At 45.9% G+C, this 17,912-nt stretch overlaps 1 protein-coding gene across 7 annotated transcripts in view; it reads left to right on the top strand.

Annotated features, from left to right (window-relative positions):
- The window catches only part of LOC137144445 (C-terminal-binding protein 2), a 22,022-nt gene extending 4,110 nt beyond the window's left edge, over positions 1-17,912 (top strand). For 2 of the 7 annotated variants that reach the window (XM_067534774.1, XM_067534766.1), the window contains exons 5-10: positions 341-547; positions 1,241-1,455; positions 2,226-2,356; positions 2,494-2,621; positions 3,268-3,388; positions 17,505-17,912. In XM_067534774.1, the coding sequence (XP_067390875.1) occupies positions 341-547; positions 1,241-1,455; positions 2,226-2,356; positions 2,494-2,621; positions 3,268-3,388; positions 17,505-17,724 (1,022 nt within the window). In that variant the 3' untranslated portion in view covers positions 17,725-17,912. Of the gene's footprint in view, positions 1-340; positions 548-1,240; positions 1,456-2,225; positions 2,357-2,493; positions 2,622-3,267; positions 3,389-4,593; positions 8,148-9,767; positions 9,838-17,504 lie in introns of those variants that run through there. The other 5 variants (XM_067534811.1, XM_067534791.1, XM_067534800.1 and 2 more) reach the window with 5 other exon arrangements.

Below are 17,912 nucleotides of genomic sequence, written 5' to 3'. Positions count from 1 at the left end.
CTTGGCCATGGACTTTCCATACACTGCTTCTTGTGCTATTTGTACATCTCCGCTCTGATTTTGCCATGTTTCTGCTACGGTGGTGGTGAAGCAATCTAATGGATGGTCCTTTAGAAGCAAGGCATATTAGGAAGTTTTCCTGGAGGTTAAAAGACTGGAAGGAGTGTCTCCACCTCACTACAAAGCTGGATCCTGAAACTTGGATGCTTGGGTTAGTGCAGTGTGCTACCTTAGCAATGATCCTGGAGCATGAGACTATCTTCCAGTCATCATGAGGAGAGTATGTGGCAGAGGCACTATAGGCAGTGCTGGCCATCTCATTTGTACCCCCTTTTTCTAGGCATTGCTGTGTGCAACATCCCATCCTCTTCTGTGGAGGAGACTGCCGACTCCACCCTTTGTCACATCCTGAACCTGTATCGCCGGGTTACTTGGCTTCATCAAGCTATGCGGGAAGGAAACCGAGCCTCAAGCATGGAGCAAATTCGAGAGGTGGCTGGAGGTGCCGTGCGTATCCGTGGTGAAACCTTGGGCATCATTGGCCTTGGTAAGAAATGGTGACTGTTAGCCTGAAAAGGGAGCTTTGAAAGCTTCTGGGAATGTTGGTGTCATTCTCAACCTCAGGAATTGATAATCTCCCAGTGGCTGTTATCCAGTGAAACACTCTAGCTAACCTCTAGAAATATCAGACTTTTAAATCATGCCACCAGTGCCATGGTGTGCAATGCTGCTGCCCCCAGAAGCTGGGCAATAGTCCTGGTAGTAAGATCCCTTCTTTTCTCATATTCAAATGATTAGAAAAACTGAAATAATCAGATGGTTCCTTCCAGTGGTAGTGATGTCACTATGTATGCTAGCCATGGTGCTGGGAGCGTTCTGTGTGACTCTGATAGCAGGTCATTTCTGAAGTACTTGTAGTCGGATCACTTCTTTCCCAGTCTGCCTGTACTCCCTGTGGATCAAGGTGCTGACTTGGCGTTGGGAGCTGTTTATGCTCTTCCAATGGGCTGAGCGCTGTTGGCTGCTGTATCATGAGCTGAGGGCTAATTTTCATCATGGGAGCAACACAGTTCTATTCCTATGGTTCTATCTGCTCTGCCATTGCCCTGATGGGTGGCCCAAGGGCTCTAGAACCCTTGAGCCCTAGGAATACCCCATATCCATACTCCTGTTCCCTAGCAGCTTTGTGCTGTGCTCGTGTTGCGTTTTGCTTGACATGAGTATGTTTTCTCCTTTGAAGGCCGAGTTGGGCAGGCAGTGGCCCTGCGAGCCAAGCCCTTTGGCTTCAACGTGATTTTCTATGATCCGTATCTGCCAGATGGTGTCGAGCGATCCCTCGGGTTACAGCGAATAGGGACTCTGCAGGACCTGCTAATGCACAGTGATTGCATCACACTGCACTGCAGTCTGAATGAACATAATCATCACCTCATCAATGACTTCACTATTAAACAGGTGCAGCCAGAAGCTTGATTTCCCCACAAAGCACTCAGGAAACAAACAAACATAAACTGCTGCTTCCACAGAGGCTAATAGCATGTGAATCCTGCTGCCTCTGCTGTGTGGCTCCTGCTGCCTTCGGAGGCTGGTAGTGTGTGGATCTGAGTGCTTGGGCTTTGTGTTGTGCAAAGTGTGTTCTTAGGAGAAGAGTAGGACTGACTCTCTTTGAGTAACTTCATGTATAAAGAATGTTTTAGGTGATTAGTTTCAAATTGCATTTAAAATGAGTTAATCGATTATGCTTGGTAGAGCCAGGGGTGGTACAGGCTGAGGCTGTGTGAGCCCCTTCACGCAGCTCTGCTGATGCCTCTCACTCCCAACCCATAGCACCCAGTGCTAAGCCGGTCTCAGGCTCTCCTCCTGCCATTCCACTGATGCCTTTCAATGCTTTCCTGCGACTGGGCCCCTCCTGAATAAATCAGTCCAGTTTTAGGCATTTGGGAATCTTGTTTGCATTGATCAGTTGCTCAAATAATCTGCTAAAAAGAAGTAGAGGTCTTCAGGTGAGACACCTGTGAGCTCCTTTTCCCTCTTCACACTTCCTGTGTTGGAAGTTAGTTCCGTAGACCCAACTGGCAAGTGTTGTTCTCCAGTTGGCTCTGAGAGAGCCTGGCTCCTCCTAAGTGTTGCAGGATCCTGATCTTTTTGAGCAGTCTCCTCCAGACTGCATACTGGCTCCACAGGAGGACAGGAATTCTCAAACACTTTTTTTTTCCCTTCTCCAGATGCGCCATGGCTGCTTTCTGGTGAACACAGCCCGTGGGGGGCTGGTAGATGAGAAAGCCTTGGCGCAAGCCTTGAAGGAGGGGAGAATAAGAGGAACAGCACTGGATGTGCACGAGTCTGAACCCTTCAGGTAACACCGCAGCCCTCTGCTATCCTGTGTCTCTTCTACACTTGATGATTCTCTGGTCTCAGTTGCGTTACACCTGGGAGGACAGATGGGGAATTTCACTTTCCATCAGAAATCACATGTTTGTTTTTCCATCACAGCTTTGCTCAGGGGCCCCTAAAAGATGCACCCAATGTGATCTGCACCCCTCACACAGCCTGGTACAGTGAGCAGGCTTCCATTGAGTCCAGGGAAGATGCAGCTAAAGAGATCCGCAGAGCCATCACAGGTAACTGGGGAGGCCAGTCTGTCCTGGTGCTCTGCAGCTGCTGCTGGGATGGGAGTTGTTCGTTGGTTTCCTGAGTCAGGACTATGAAACAGTAACTGCTGACTGTTTTCTTAAAGCTAGGTGTGCTGGGATGGTGCTCACTGACTCATTTCTGGAGCTGGAATGCAAATCACTGATTGTCTTTGACTGAGTGTCTCATAGCTAATGTTGGAGAGAGGTTCTTTACTCTTTCTGTCCCAAGATGTATGTGACCAGTACCAAGGTCACATTCCCCTTCCCTCTGTGGGTCTGGCTTCTCATTCCCCCATTGAATGTTTTCGCGGATGGTTGCAAGGTGCATCCATTTTCTCTTGGGAGTGTTTGTGTCCAGTGTCTGCTGTGGAAGGTGGGTACTGGCAATGGCAACACAAGGAGCCTGCCCCTTCCCTGAGATCCCAAGGGGGCGGGGCCATTGTTTCATTGAGTATTTCCTTGAGAGAGCCGAAGGAGCGAGAGCTTGATAGGGCTCTCTCCCTACCTGTGGTGCTGAAGAGGGAAGGGTTGGTGGGTTGGGTCCCTTCCTTGCTGCTTTCATGTGCAAATATTTGGGCATCTGCATTTCCTCTTTGTCTCCTGCTATCCTCTGCCCTTCTTGGTGTCACCACAGGTCACATACCTGATACTTTGAGGAACTGTGTTAATAAGGAGTATTTGCTGTTAGCTGCTCAGTGGTCCAGTATTGATCCTGCAGCTGTCCACCCAGAACTCAATGGAGCTGCGGCTTACAGGTGAGAGAAGCAGGCCCTCTGAGCTACTGCTTAATGTGCAGGTCACTTACGCATGTGCTTATCTTGTACATAAAGACCTCAGCATCCTGGGTAGAGCCCTTTCTTTGGACCTCTGAGAATTGCCCTTGGCTGGCAGCATATCTCTTCCTGCAAGCCTGTTACCACTCAGCTTTCTTCAGAAATCTGTTAGCCTCACTTCTTTAGCTGGCCAATAAGCACTAAGCTGCCTCTTCTGAAATTAGAGTGACAGATAGTCTGTACCATGGGAATTCAGGCTTCTGCGGATTATGTACTGCACCTGTTGGGCACCAGTTCTCTTGCAGGATTTAAAAGGCTAAGTGGGAATGATGGGAAGTGAAGCACCCCAGCATGGGATTATTGTCTGCATACAGAACTTTCCTTCACCCCATGATTGGACTGTAAATGAGAGGCATCATGGTCCAGTGGATTGGACAAGAGACTATGAGCAGGCCTCTTGGGTCTATTTTTCTGCCACGGACTTGCTGTGTGACCTTGGGCAGGTTGCGTCCCTTCTATATTTGTTTCCCCATCTATAACATAGGGAATAAGATTCTACATGAGCAAGAAAAGAATTGAGATTGTTAATGTCAGTAATGTGTGCCCAGTTCCAAAAAATCGCTCTTTTCTTTTCCCAGAGAAATAGTCAGGGATTATGGGAATGAAGGAAAAATTTGATTAGATGTTGCTAATCAGTTCCTGTCACAGTCCAGTGAGGTGTATCCAGCAGCTTGTTCCCTTTGGAGAATTGCAGCCTTTTGTAGATAGTGAGAATTTCTAGTCATTCAGAGTGTGTGAATGGGGTGTCAGGCATTCTGTTTTCTCTAGCAGAGGCGAGATCTCTCTTAGAATTTTCTGTGTGTTTAGTGTGACCCTGAGGGCATCTCTGCCCTTAATCCCTGAGCTAGAGGCTGTCTGGGAATAGGTGTCATTTGACTCAACACAGTACTGGGATCATTCAATCCTGAAGGCATTTGCTGTAGTCCTAGCTCAGAGCAGTTTTACCTGGAGAGGTACCTGTGCACTGGAGACCTTTGCTCAGTGCAGCAACGTGACTTGCATTTCCTCTGAGCTGTGATAGCCAAGTCAGAACATGTGGGTGAGGGCACAGCTTTGTTGTTCTTTCCCTTTGAGGTGGTCTTCCCTAGACAGGCATGTAATATGCACATGTTCTCTGTTGGTTTCAGGTTTCCTCCAGGAGTAGTGGGAGTAGCAGCCCCTGGGCTGCCGGAGCCGGCGGTTGTGGAGGGGATTGTAGCTCACGGGATGCCCTCTGTGTCTCACTCTGCACCACGTACCCCTTCCCCAGGAGAGACGAGCAAACAGGACCCAGACAGAGAAATCCCTGCTGACCAATAGCATCTTCTCTCTCCCTTCTCCTCTGGCAGCAGAAAAAGTAGGGGGAATGCTCCCTGCTAGGACCTTTTTCTAACACCCCACTGAGACTGTTTCCTGTTCTCACAAGACAGGAGAATGCATTTCATTACTGGCAAACATTAGCTCTTGCCTTTCAACAGATATTTAATAACCCATTTAGCTTTAATCTCCTGGTGAATCTTTTTCCTTGTCTGCAGCAGGAGCAGGGACCTGGCCTCCCCTTTGAAATTTAGTTTAACATGTAGTGTCCTGTGAACATGCCTCTGTTTGTTTCACAGGAAGGCACCCTCAAGGGCTTGAATGCAGCAGAACAGGAGCTGGCTGAACAGGGAGGGCTACCAGGGCCTCCAATACCAGACAACCCCTGAAAATCCACATTGTCTGCAGTTTCTTAAATTGAAAATTAGCTAAGTCTTGAGAAGCACAGCAGGTGGGGCGTGTTCAAGCAAGACTAGTAAGCTGAAGAGAAACTAGGCATATGATCTAGCATACTGCACTGCAGGAAGAAGGAAGCCAATGCCCAGCACTGTCCACTGCCTTGCTTAACCTGATCCAGGTGCCTCTGAGCCCAGGCATAGCCAGGGCTGCTGCAGATTGACAGTGTGAAGTTTTGCTCGTGTAATGTTAGTATTGGGCACGAGCACAAGAGCAAGAATGAATTGGAGATGACCCACAAACTAAATCATAAAAGGTTTGGGGAAGGTTGAAGTAAGTCACTCAGATGTACTGTCACCTGAGATGGGAGTCCACCCTGGAATCTGTGCCCAGCTCAGGGACGGAAGGAAAGAATGCAGATGTGTAGGAAATTTGTACTGGGCAGCAGTAAAAATTGCAGTATTGTGAAGCTGTTACTGCTGGTCCTGTACATGCCTGTACCTCGCATGCTGCTAATGCAGTTTATCCACAAGAGATATGTTATACTAGAATCCTAGATATTGGAGAAGGAAGAGACCTAGGTCCCAATTAGCCCACCCTCTAAGGTTAGGGGAGGATTGTTTCCTGCAGGGCTTAGTCCAGTGCTAAATGCCCCGAGCATTGGGGCATCTGCCACTTTCCTGGGGGGAGATGATTCTTCAGCTTACTAGACTCCATGATAGGAAGATTTTCCTAATATCCATCCTAAATTTTCTTTCATTTCATCCCAGTATTCCTATTTATTTCCTCCTTGGCCCACACACAATAATTCTGCTCCCTTCTTGGGGTTTATACACTTCTAGTTGGTCTAAAAGCTGACAAATCTCTTGGACTACAACAGTCCAGGTTTTATTCCTGTTGCTCAGGTACTTCAAAGTAGGTGCCCTCTCAGAGTCTTGCTTGGCGTGTGGAAGCTGAAGAGTCTGTGTATGTAACTGATGAAGGAAGGGGGATATCTTTTTGTTGTCTGCTGAGAAACAGACTATCCCGTGTTTCTGAAGGAAAGGAGTCTGGAAATTGGGTGGGGAGCAGAGGGAACCACCAAATTGGATAATTGTTTACAGTTTGGGGAACTGAATGAAGCTGCAGAACTTGTCAAGTAAGTCCTCAGTCTTTCTCATTCTTCTCTGGTTTTAAATCAGTCTCCAATCCTGCAGGCAAGGACTGCTTTATTTTGTAGACTAGTGCTGACATCTTGGATTGACTTTTATTTGGGGGAATGGGACCATAGAGGAAGGAATATGTGCAATGAATGGAACTCTGAACTCTCCCGTTTCACTTTGGACTTTCACTTTGACTGGATGACTATCTAGTACTAATGGATGTAATTCAGTTCTTCGGAGTTGTGTGGTTTTTTTGGTTTGAAGGTGAATTTGGCTGTTTGCTAAGGTTGGTGCAGGTGCTCAGGTTCTATGTTCTGGATGATGCTAATTCAATTTAAAAGTTCACATACCTCCTTGGTTGCTCAGGATTTTAGAAGGTCAAACTGTAGGTGGGGTTGGTGCTGGGCATGTGTCATGAGAAGGAGGAGCCTTTGAGCAAAGCCTGCCAGCTCAGAAGAATTTTAGTTGGAGATGAAAGTAGCGTTTTCTCTTTCCCTTCAACAGTTGGCTAATCTACTCTTAAATCTAAAAACTCAAACAGGCTATAATTTAGAAAGCTGCTCTCCTACTTGGCATGCAGGACAAGTGGGAAGAAAGGTTCCTTTAGGGACTCAGAGAGCTGGACACAAATGTAATTACTGTATTAGACTGGTTTCTCTATCCGTAATTTATTTCCTCAACTTGCTGGTGAAATTATTGCCTTGTGTGTAAAGATCTAGGAAGGCAGATTATTTGTGGTTAAGGGGTTCCCAGGTATGGGATTTCCAAACACAGGATCTGTTCATCTTGTCTCTTCTAGACTGCAGTGCAAGACACTTAAGAGCCAGCAGATTTTTTTACTCACAAGTATCTCAGAAGATACTCCAGTAAAACCTCCCTGAGGGAGGAGAGAAGATGCTCTCACCTGGAAACATACTGAGCCTCTTAATTCTTGTATTTGGTGACTAAATACCATGGTGATTGGTGTACTAGGAATGCATATCTAGGACTGTGAGGACTGCTAGCTGCAATTCTGGATGCTGATAAACGTGACCTAAGCCTTAGCCCTGAGGATGCTGGTTCCTTTATAACCAGTGTCACATAGACCTGTATTTGGAAATGAAAGTGAGTTCCAATTCTGTCAAAGCTGCAATAATGAAGATGCAGATGCAAGATTTCTTAGCTTAAATCAAGCTGAATCCTCCCCTAGCCTCAAAGAAGGGCTCTCCAGGTGCTGGTGAACTATTCTAGTCATACTCCAGATAGTACCTGTGCTTAGTATGGTTTAGGCTGGGGCTGGCCATTATCAAGAAAAGGGGCTGGTGTGAGCAGACTCTTCATAGAAGAATGAATACCAGTACTAAAGCACAGTTATTTTCCCCTCGCCACAATGTCAAGTTCTCCTTTCACACCACCCTCTTCTGTGTGTTATACTGATCCACAGCCCCCTGTCCCTGGTTTTATGCAGCCTGGAGGGATGGAAGGAAATTTTTTTCTTAAATTGCCTTCCTTCAAAATGAGTATGGAGCTTAATCCCAAAGAACAAAACCCTTCTATTCCAGGGTAAGGCAGGAGTGCCCTGATCACACTGATCTGCTTATAGGAGGTGCTCGCTCTGTCCTAAGGTACATTTTGCTTGTTGGGTTCACTGCTGCCGACCAGCTTTTTTATAGATGACTCGAAGTTTCAGAAATATATTTTTGTAGAGAATGACTAAACTGTGAAACATTTTAAAATAAAGCATGTAAACAAATCTTTACAGCGATGTTCCCTGTACAGACGTCTTTCTCACCTCAGTTCTCTCCTGGCTCTTGTTAGAAATGTTGTTTATTTCTTGGATATATATTTTAATAAAGTTCTCCAACATATGTGGCTGCAGTTTGGTGGTGGGGGTGGCACCAGACCCAGTGTATACTAAGGCTGGGAAATCCATATGAATCAATGGCCCCATCAGTCCCACTTTTTAAACACCTTTATTTCACAAGCAGATTTCCCAAACTCTGTCATCCACCAGATTAAAGTTACTTTGGCAAGTGATTTGTTTCCTTGATATTCTGTGGAAGACAGAATTTAAAGTAAGGAGTGCGAGGGGGTGAAATTGGAAGGAGGGATCTGCTAATGGCCTCTTTTTCTATGCTGGTACCAGACACGTCACGATTAATGGATGTGAGGGGGACTGTGGCAAGGCGATAGAAGGCCTTTTAACTCTATAGATGGGTTAAAGGTAAACTGGGCACTCTTATTTTCCCTTCCTTGAACAGTAGACACTTGTGTGCAGCAACATCTTGTAAGAACAACTGCTGAAAAGCAATATTTCCCCTGGGAACACTTTCCCCTGTGAACTGTCACTCGGTAACAGCAACATAGCTGTCGCATAAAAGCAACATGTGTGATGTTGTGACATCACATTCAGGGGTGGAGATGGAGGGCATATTGGGGGGCTGCCCCCACAAACTGCATCTTTCCACTCCTCTCCTAACCCTGACCCTTCAGCACAGCTCCAGGGCATGCACACCCATCCACTTGCCCTGGCTGCCCAGAGTATGTGTAGGGGGGAGATGGGGGAGAGGGTCTGGAAGAGAGGGATTTTTCAGGGGCGGGGCTGGGGTTGGGGGAGCAGCAGAGGTGCAGCTGGAAGATTTGCTCCTCCCCCAGCACCTGGCTTACAGGTGGTGGGTGGGTTTTTTTTGTTTTTGCTATTTTGCAGTGGGGGCTTGTGTGAACCCCTCCCCAGGGCACTGACCTGTCCCCTTCCCCTCTCCCGTCTCTATCTGTGCTAGGAGCCATCCCCCTCCATTGCAGGCTGCACAGTACCTTCCCCACTATCCTTTGCCATGGTGATGCATGAAGCTGCCAGTGGAAGCATTCTCAGCCTGTCCCCGGCAGCTGGCTTGCTCAGCTGTTTTGCCAGTTGGGGGCTCTCTGGCCAAACCCAGGGTTCCCCTGCCCCATTCCCCACAAACTTGAGGTTGTCACACCCCCCTTTCCCTTCTCGCAATGTGGCTGCCCAAGCCCTTTCAGAACACACTAACTTTTCATATGACTTTTGTCAGATGCTCCCCTAACAGCAACAGTCAGTTAGGCACAACATAGCAAAAGGGCACCAATATGTTGCTACTAATGAGCATCTACTGTAGTAAAACACAAAATTATACTTGACGAATGTGAATAGTTGCTTCCACAAGGCAAAATCAACCTGTGGAACTCACTGTCACAAGCTATAATTGAAGTCCGGAGCTTTGCAGGATTCAAAAAATAATTAGACATTTATGTGGTTAAGAGAATCCACAGTTCCATTAGATTTTTTTAAAAATATGGTCTATGAACCCTTGTGTTTCAGGGCATAAAATCACCACTAATGGCAGTTAGCTGGACCACTGAGCTGCTTCAGCATAGCAATTTTTGTGCTTCTCAGTTAGAAAAAGGAACAAATCTTATCACCCTCTGAAAGATGGTGGGTAGCTGAGTTTTTACTTTGTTATTGACAGATTTACTAGTAATCTCAGTAGAGAAATGAAGAAATGGGCCTAAAGATTGACTTCCCCTCTCTGATACATGGTATGTCAAAACTGATCTTGGGGAGACACTGTGGAAAAGCTTGCATTGCCGACGGTCTCTGAATTCAAGGGATTAAGCACAAGACTTTGCTCCAAGGCTGTCAAGTTGGCATCTTTCATTAATGCTAATGCATTGAAGTGCACTGTCTATCTGGATCCCATTAAGAATGGGACCCTTCGTAAAGTGGTAGCAGAGTCCAGAAAGTCAATCCTGTGTAAAAGTGTAGCTGCTGCATTCAGAAGTGGATGTGGAGCAGCATGAGAACAAAAAGTGCCTGCCAGTAATGAATATTTATATCTGTGCAAGTACAAGAATTCCCTTGCTGTAATGGAAATGGATACTTTAGCTTATCTGTGATAAAATGTTGAGCTAGAGATGTGGCACCATGCCTGCTGGGCAAAAAAAATGGGATCCAGAATGACATCATGCATCTTGGTCAAAGCTACAGCTAAAACCTGAGCCTAGAGAAGCACTGGGTTCAGCTGTTAACTGTGGATTTGACCAAGTTCTAGCACAAGGGATCTTGTACCATTTAAAAGCTCTAACATCTTTCCTGATGTCAGACTAGTTGCATAAATTATAAAATACACTGGAATAAAGCATTTATGCAGTTCGGAGAAGAACTAGATACAGGCCCTGTCAAGATCTCATTAGTAGTGAAAGCCTCCTGCAAGAAAGTGCAAGTTGCAGGCTATTGCTGAAGAAAACTGGGATCCAATAGAAATTAGTGGTGTTCAGGCAAAAGTTCAGCATTCTGGGGCCTTTGGCATAGATAACCATCAAGTAAGCAGACTACACTAGACTCATCCACGTTCTCGCTGTTTTGTTGTCTTGCAGAGTTTAATGCTGCAGAGAGACTTAGAGATGACCTACAAAAGATCTGTTTAAATTAAAAATATTAATAAAATCCCCAGTGATGGAAAAATAGCTAATTGTTGAACTATTTATACAATTGTGTAGAGAATACACTACCTTATTTAAAAAAAAAAAAAAGAAAGCTGGGCTTTATTCAGGTCAGCTAAGATGGATTAGTTTTTAAATTTCAAACTTCCCATGGACCAGGGCGTCAAGGAAGATGCGCATTTGAGCAGACATTAAGTACAGATCTCTGGTGGACTGCCTGAACAAATATTAATATAGGCACGCATGGCCACACTGTCTGTCTATCACTGATTCTGGAGGGGCTCTTTCAAAAGAGTTCCTAACTGTTCTTCCACTAAATAGCTGATAAATTATAGGGCCTGATTTTGTATCCATGGAAACTCCCAACTGGCCATACCATCTTTGAGAGGCCATATCCAGTTATAACGGCTGGAATATCCAAATGAAATTAATACCCTGTTTCTTAGGCCATGTCTACACTAGAAAGCTTACAGCAGTACTGATGCAGCTGCACCACTGTAAGATCTCTAGTGTAGCTGCTTTAAGCTGGCGGGAGAGAGCGCTCCCCATCAACATAATTAATCCACCCCAATGAGTGACAGTAGTTGTGTTGGCAGGAGACGCTCTCCTGCTGATGTAGCGCTGTCCGCACTGGCACATATGTCAGCGTAACTTATGTTGCTCGGGGGGGTGGAATATTCACCCCCCCCAAGCAACATAAGTTTTGCCAGCGTAAGTGGTAGTGTAGCCATAACCTTCATTTTGTTGAGAGTCATAGTGCTTTTCCCAAGGACTGTGCATATGAACTTTCTGATCCTGTTGTTTGGAGGCATTTCTTCCTTATTTAACATTGTAGTAGAAAAAAGAAACAATAATTATTTCCAGCTGAAATTTTCTAGCTTCAAGTTTCAATCATAGGCTCTCATTATACCTTTTCCCACTACATTAAAGGGCCGTGTAGTATTGAATATCTTCTCTCTGGTTAGATACTTAAACTGTGACCAAGTTGCCTCTTATCCTTCTATTTGAGATAGATTGAGCTCCTTAAGTCTCTCATTTTAAAGTATGTTTCCCAGACCTTAAGTCATCCTTGTAGCTCTTTTTGTATGCTTCCCAGTTTTACACTCCTGCCTCTTCCATCAGCTGCTATTGTTTGTTTTCTAGTTTTGCTCTTTCTATGGTCAATTAGGCCTAGGTGCTTTTGAACCTACCTCACTGAGGATAAAAATTCAGAAAATACAAGGGTGAGCTACTTCTGATCCATTTTGGTGAGCTTGCTCCCAAACGCTTCACTTTGGGTTTCACCAGCTTTGCTTTGCTTTGAACACAGCTGTCTTGGCATTGAGAACCAGAGGGGTGTTTACCAATACAGCTAAACCCTGGCCCATTCAAGGCCTTAAAAGATGATCTGCAAAGCAGAAATATATCAAGGATTTTGTGATTTCTTGCTGCTTTATGTTATATAAAGATGTCCTGAAAGGTGTTTTCAAAGTGGGGAAAAAAATTCCTCCTGCTTTAGGCCTTGTCTACACTAGAAAGTTTTGTCAATGGTAGTTTTTTCGGTCATAAAAAAAGCGCTATAATTACAGCACTTGCACCCGTCCACACAGCATGCATTTTGTTGCAAAAATCCGTCCACACTTGGTGCTGTAATAGCAACAGTGAGAGCAGTGCATCATGGGCAGCTACCCCACTGTGCAACTCGGCAGCTTCTGCCACTAGGACTTCTGGGATGGGGGAGGGGAGTGCGGTGCAGCATGGGTGCTGGCTCAATGTCCCATGGTTCATTGTGTTTCCGTGGCGTCATTCATTGCGTTGCTGGCAGCAACTCGCACCATTTTTTCAACGGCTCCCCGCCATTTACTGCGTGCCCACCATCTCTATCTGAAAAGATGGATTCTGCGCTACTCTCCATTGGTGCATTCAGCGTTTTGAACACATCGCGGCTGGTCATGCAGTACATCATGAGCTCTGAATCAGAAAAGGCATCCAAGAAGCCTGACCTGCTGAGTGACCTGTAGACAAACAGCACCACATTACTGTTGTCATTCACGGAGCATCTGCACACAGTGAACCACTGGTTCTGGGCGTGTGAGACAAGCACTGCGTGGTGGGATCGCATCGTTCTGCAGGTCTGAGATGATGAGCAGTGGCTAAAGAACTTTTGAATGCGCAAAGCCACCTTCATGGAACTCTATGCAGAGCTGGCACCTGCCCTGCGGCGCAAAGACACCAGACTGAGCGCTGCCCTTGGCGGAGAAGCACGTGGTAATCACTATGTGGAAGCTGGCAATGCCAGACTGCTACCGGTCAGTCACTGATCAGGTTGGAGTTGGCAAGTCCACCGTTGGAGCTGTATGTATTAGGGTGCAGGGCCATTAATTGCATTCTGCTGTGAAGGACTGTGACGCTGGGCAGTGTGCATGAAATAGTAGATGGCTTCACAGCAATGGGATTCCCTAACTGTGGCAAGGCAGTAGAGGGCACACCTATCCCAGTTTTGGCACTGGACCATCATGTTACGGAGTACATCAATAGGAAGGGGGTACTTCTTTGTGGTACTCCAGGTGCTTGTGTAGCACCATGGGTGTTTCACTGACATCAACGTGGGTTGGTCAGGAAAGGTGCATGATGCTCCTATCTTCAGGAACACTGGCCTATACCGGAAGCTACAAGCAGAGACTTTTTTTTCCAGATAAAAAAAATTTCAATAGGGGATGTTGAGATGCCCATAGTGATCCTGGGAGACCCAGCCTACCCACTAATGCCATGGCTCATGAAGCCTTACACAGGCAACCCAGACAGCAGCAAGGAATGCTTCAATAACAGGCTGAGCAGATGCCAAATGACTGTTGAATGTGTATTTGGCAGGTTAAAGGTGTGCTGGAGCTGCCTTTATGGCAGGCTGACTTAAATGAGGACAATATTTCTGTGGTTATAGCCATCTGCTGTGTGCTCCATAATTTATGTGATGCTTAGGGCAAAAAGTTTGCCCTGGGTGAACCACAGAGGTGGATTGCCTTGCATCTGAATATGAGCAGCCAGATGCCAGGGGTATTAGAGAGGCACAGCGTGGGGGCCATACGCATAAGGGAGGCATTGAGGGCCCATTTTGACAATGAGAACCCATCAGGTGTTTTCTGAAACTGCACTGTGACATTCTATGACCGCTATACAGCTGTACATGTGTGTTGGTGGTAGGTGCACATATCATGTTCAACACATAAATAAAGAATGCTTCTTGTTTTGAGAGCTTACTTTTATTATTAAACACAAAACAGCACACAACACAAACAAATCCTGGGGGGGGGGGGGGGGGGAAGTAGTGGGGGTAGTGCTAGCTATGACAGCTGTCGTTCTTATAGCTGTCTGAGGGGGTGGAATGAAGGGGGTAGCGAGATGGTCCGTGACTTTGGTAGGAATGTGTAGGGGGACCTGGTGGAGTGCAGGGGAAGAAGTTTTGTTGCGACTGAAGGGGGGGCCGAGCGTGCATGAACTGTGTCTGCAATGACACTATTGTCTTTAGAAGCTCTGTCTGCTCCTCCATGGCCTTGATCATTCGCTCATGGCCAGCTAAAATTCTCTCCTGGTTTTTCTTCTGTTCCTGTCTGTCCATCTTTTGAGATTCTGACATTGTCTCCATGCCCTTTTCTCTCTTTTGGACGCCTCAGAGGACAGGAAGAGTTCCTGGAACATCTCCTCCTTGCTTCTCCGGGGTCGCTTCCTTATCAGTTGTAGGTAGTCCGCCAGCATAGGGGCCTTGGCTGTGAAGGTCACATCTGTATAAGAACAAGAAGCAATGAACAAAACCATTATTGTGAGTGCCCTAACAGTACACATGAATCACTGTGAAACACACCTCATTCTCACTGATCCCCCTGCTTAGAGTATAGCTTCTTGATCAGCCTAAGAATGGTGAGTTGGGGTGGGGGGAGACCATACAAGTAGGTCTAGGTTCTGGGTGGGTGCTTGCTTGGGGCATAAATGCAGGTACATAGGGAAAACAAATTTAAAATTGTGCCACCATTCTCCAAAGGCAGGGGCCATAGAAGCAGATATCGCACTCCTTAGAGTCAGCAAGGATGCTAGGATGCATCTCCTCCATGCAAGCAGCTTCAAATCGGGTACCTATGCTGCATGACTGTGCATTGCTTTGGTCCTGGCTCAAGTAATTGCCAACTAGCATAGGAAAGTGACCTACAACAGGGGCAGAAACACAGCTGCTCGGCCCCGGAATCTGAAGCAGAGAATCGGGGAGTATCTCCAAGAAAGTTACCGAGAGGTCACGCCAGAGGATACCCACGAAATCTCAGTGTGCATTAATGTGCTTCTCAGCTGTACTGCCTAGATGTGCAAGGGAACGGGAAACACATGCAAACAGCCACTCCTGTGCATTTCTATCCCTTCAAGCAGCTGTATGTTTTAGTCAACCTAAGGACCCCCCATGCCTCCAGTACACAAGCAGCATCAGCTTCCAAACACTTACCAGAGCTCTCCTCTCCTGCATCCTGAGATGAAGGGCTGGGGCTGGCTGTAGCCTTCTGGGATTGAGAACAGCGCCTGACTCCCAACCTCAGCAACCGGACTGTTCCTTGGCTCCGGGTCATCTTCCAGCTCCACTTCTTCGTCAATGACCTCGTCGTTGGAGTTCAGTCTAGTATCCTGTGGCCCCGGAGGTGTCTACTGGTGTCTTAGGGGTGGCTGTGGGGTCACTGCTGAGGATGGATTCCAGCTCTTTGTAGCAGTGGCAGCTCATTGGCTCCATACCAGAGTGACGATTTGCTTTCCTGGCCTTGTGGTAGCCCTGCCGCAGCTCCTTGATTTTAGCTCGCACTGCAGCGTATCAAGCTTATAGCCCTTCTCCACCATGGTATGAGAAATCTGGCCATAAGTATCAAAGTTCCTTCAGCTAAAGCGGAGCTGGGACTTCATGGCCGATTCCCCCAAAATGCTGATCAGGTCCAGCAGCTCTGGTGTGCTCCAAGCAGGAGAGCATTTGCTGCGTTGAGCCACTATGGTCAGCTGGAAAGAGGAGATGCAAGCGCTCCACGCTGACCAAGCAGAAAGTGGAATAAAAATTTAAAATTTCCCATGACTGCAAAGGGGGAGGGGCGGGTGGCTGCAGAGCAGCGGAGTGTAAACGTATTTCCAGAGTGGTCAGGATTGGCATTCTGGGACATTTCCAGAAGCCGATTACTGCGACAAAAATATACAGCAGTGTCTACACTGACGATTTGTTGCTAAAAGTTTGTCGCAAAAAGCTCTACACCTTTCATCGAGGTGATTTTATTTTGTCGACAAAACAGGGCAGTTTTGTCGACAAAAGGGTCATTGCAGTGTGGATTGTGACTTTTGTCGACAAAGCTCTTTAGTGTAGACCAGGTTTTAGAATATCAAGTGTGGCTTTCCCTTTTTTTGTTGGAGGATTCCTTGGACGACTCAAACATTCATTAGGTGCTTTCTCAGCCTTAGCAGTTAGCCATTGTCACGTTGAATTTTTTACAAAGAGCTTTCCCCCAAGTGTTTAAGTTAAATGTTAAAAATAAAAGTGTTTGAAACAGATGGAATAATTATTGGTTCTTGCAATTAACAATATTTAATTTCCTTGGTAGCTCTAACATAATAAACCTATCCATTTAGGAGTTGTCTGGAGTCTTCCAGGGTAGACAAAGAAAAAACAAACTGAGCTATTTTTTCCCTCTTTAAAAAAACCCCAACAACCCTTTTTGTTTCTTTGTACATCACAAAGAAGCAAAAAAATGGCACATGCCCAGTATTTTTCAATTGCACATCACATTGCAAAAGACCTTGAAGTGCTTAAGAAATCAAATATGCAGCCAGTGGAGTGAGCTGAGAATGGTATGATACACTCTCTTACAGGTGGGTTTTTCCCCTAAATGATGGCTGAAGCATGTTGTACAAGATGGAGTTTCTGTATAGCCCTCACAGAATTGCAGCAAACTAACTTGGAGAAGATAAAAGTGTAGATCACAATGATGCAGCCTAAGAGGGAAGAGTGCAACTTTCTGGCTACATTTAAAACAAACCAAAGCTTGTACTTCACATAACACAGTCAACCTGTGGAACTCGTTGCCAGGGTATGTTCTGAAGGCCAAAAGTAAAACTAGGTTAAAAAAAGAATTAGATAAGTTCATAGAGGATAGGTCCATCAATGGCTATTAGCCAAGATGGTCAGGGATGCAAGCCCATGCTCTGGATGTCCCTAAACCCCCAAATGCTAGATGCTGGGACTGGATGACATGATGGCTTTCTTGAAATTGCCGTTTTGTTCCTTCCCTCTGAAGCATCTGGCACTGGCTACTGTTAGAGACAGGATACTGGGCTAGATGGACCATTGAACTGACCCACTATAGCTGTTCTTATGACAGTGAATGAATGAAAGCATTTCTCACCACATATGCTAAGGCCTGGTCTATACCTAAAATGTAAGTTGAGCTAGCTGTGTCACTCAGCGCTCTGAAAAATTTTGCAGTTGACCTTACCCCTAGTGTAGATGGGTCAACAGAAGGATGTAAGAAACATTTACATTATAGTGACAGCTGCAGAGCCACAGCTGTGCTGCTGTAGTGTAGACACACGCTAAGTGTGTGAGTGGAAGCAGTGGTAAATCCAATATGACCCTGAGACAGTGTACTGCCATAAACAGAGAATAAGATTAATGTCCTGTCCAGCTCCTCTACATGTTTTTCTCTTGCTATCATCAGCTCCTTATTCTCATATGGGGTGAAGCGGCTGCTATTCACCATTGTGTTTATCTCTTCTAGGCACTGCATTACCCAATGTGATGACGTTAACGACATCTGCAGGAAAAAGAGATGCATGCCATCTGCCTATTGGCATAGAAGTCCAAGGCATCTCACATTCTCCTGTAGAGGTCTCCCATATATGTTGAAAACTAGAGGAGATGGGATTGTGCCTTGCAGTATTCTACATGAGGGCTGTAGGGAAAGAAAAGCTTGTCATGAGATGACATCAATGCCTTAATACCAAAGTAATTGGGTCTTTATGAATACCTAGATAAATTACTGTATGTAAGATCCCAGAATCATCCCAATTTAGTGCTACACTATCAACACTTGTAATCAATAGTGATTAGCTTGTAATTCCAACTCCAAATGTTCAAAAATCATGATTCAGACCCCAATAAATCATGTGATGGTCTTAATATTGTT

This window comes from Emydura macquarii, unplaced genomic scaffold (genome assembly GCF_026122565.2).
Source record: "Emydura macquarii macquarii isolate MOO-44397 ecotype Brisbane River unplaced genomic scaffold, CSIRO-AGI_Emac_v2 contig_378, whole genome shotgun sequence".
Lineage (NCBI taxonomy): Eukaryota > Metazoa > Chordata > Testudines > Chelidae > Emydura > Emydura macquarii.
This window is presented reverse-complemented; position numbering and strand designations above follow the sequence as displayed.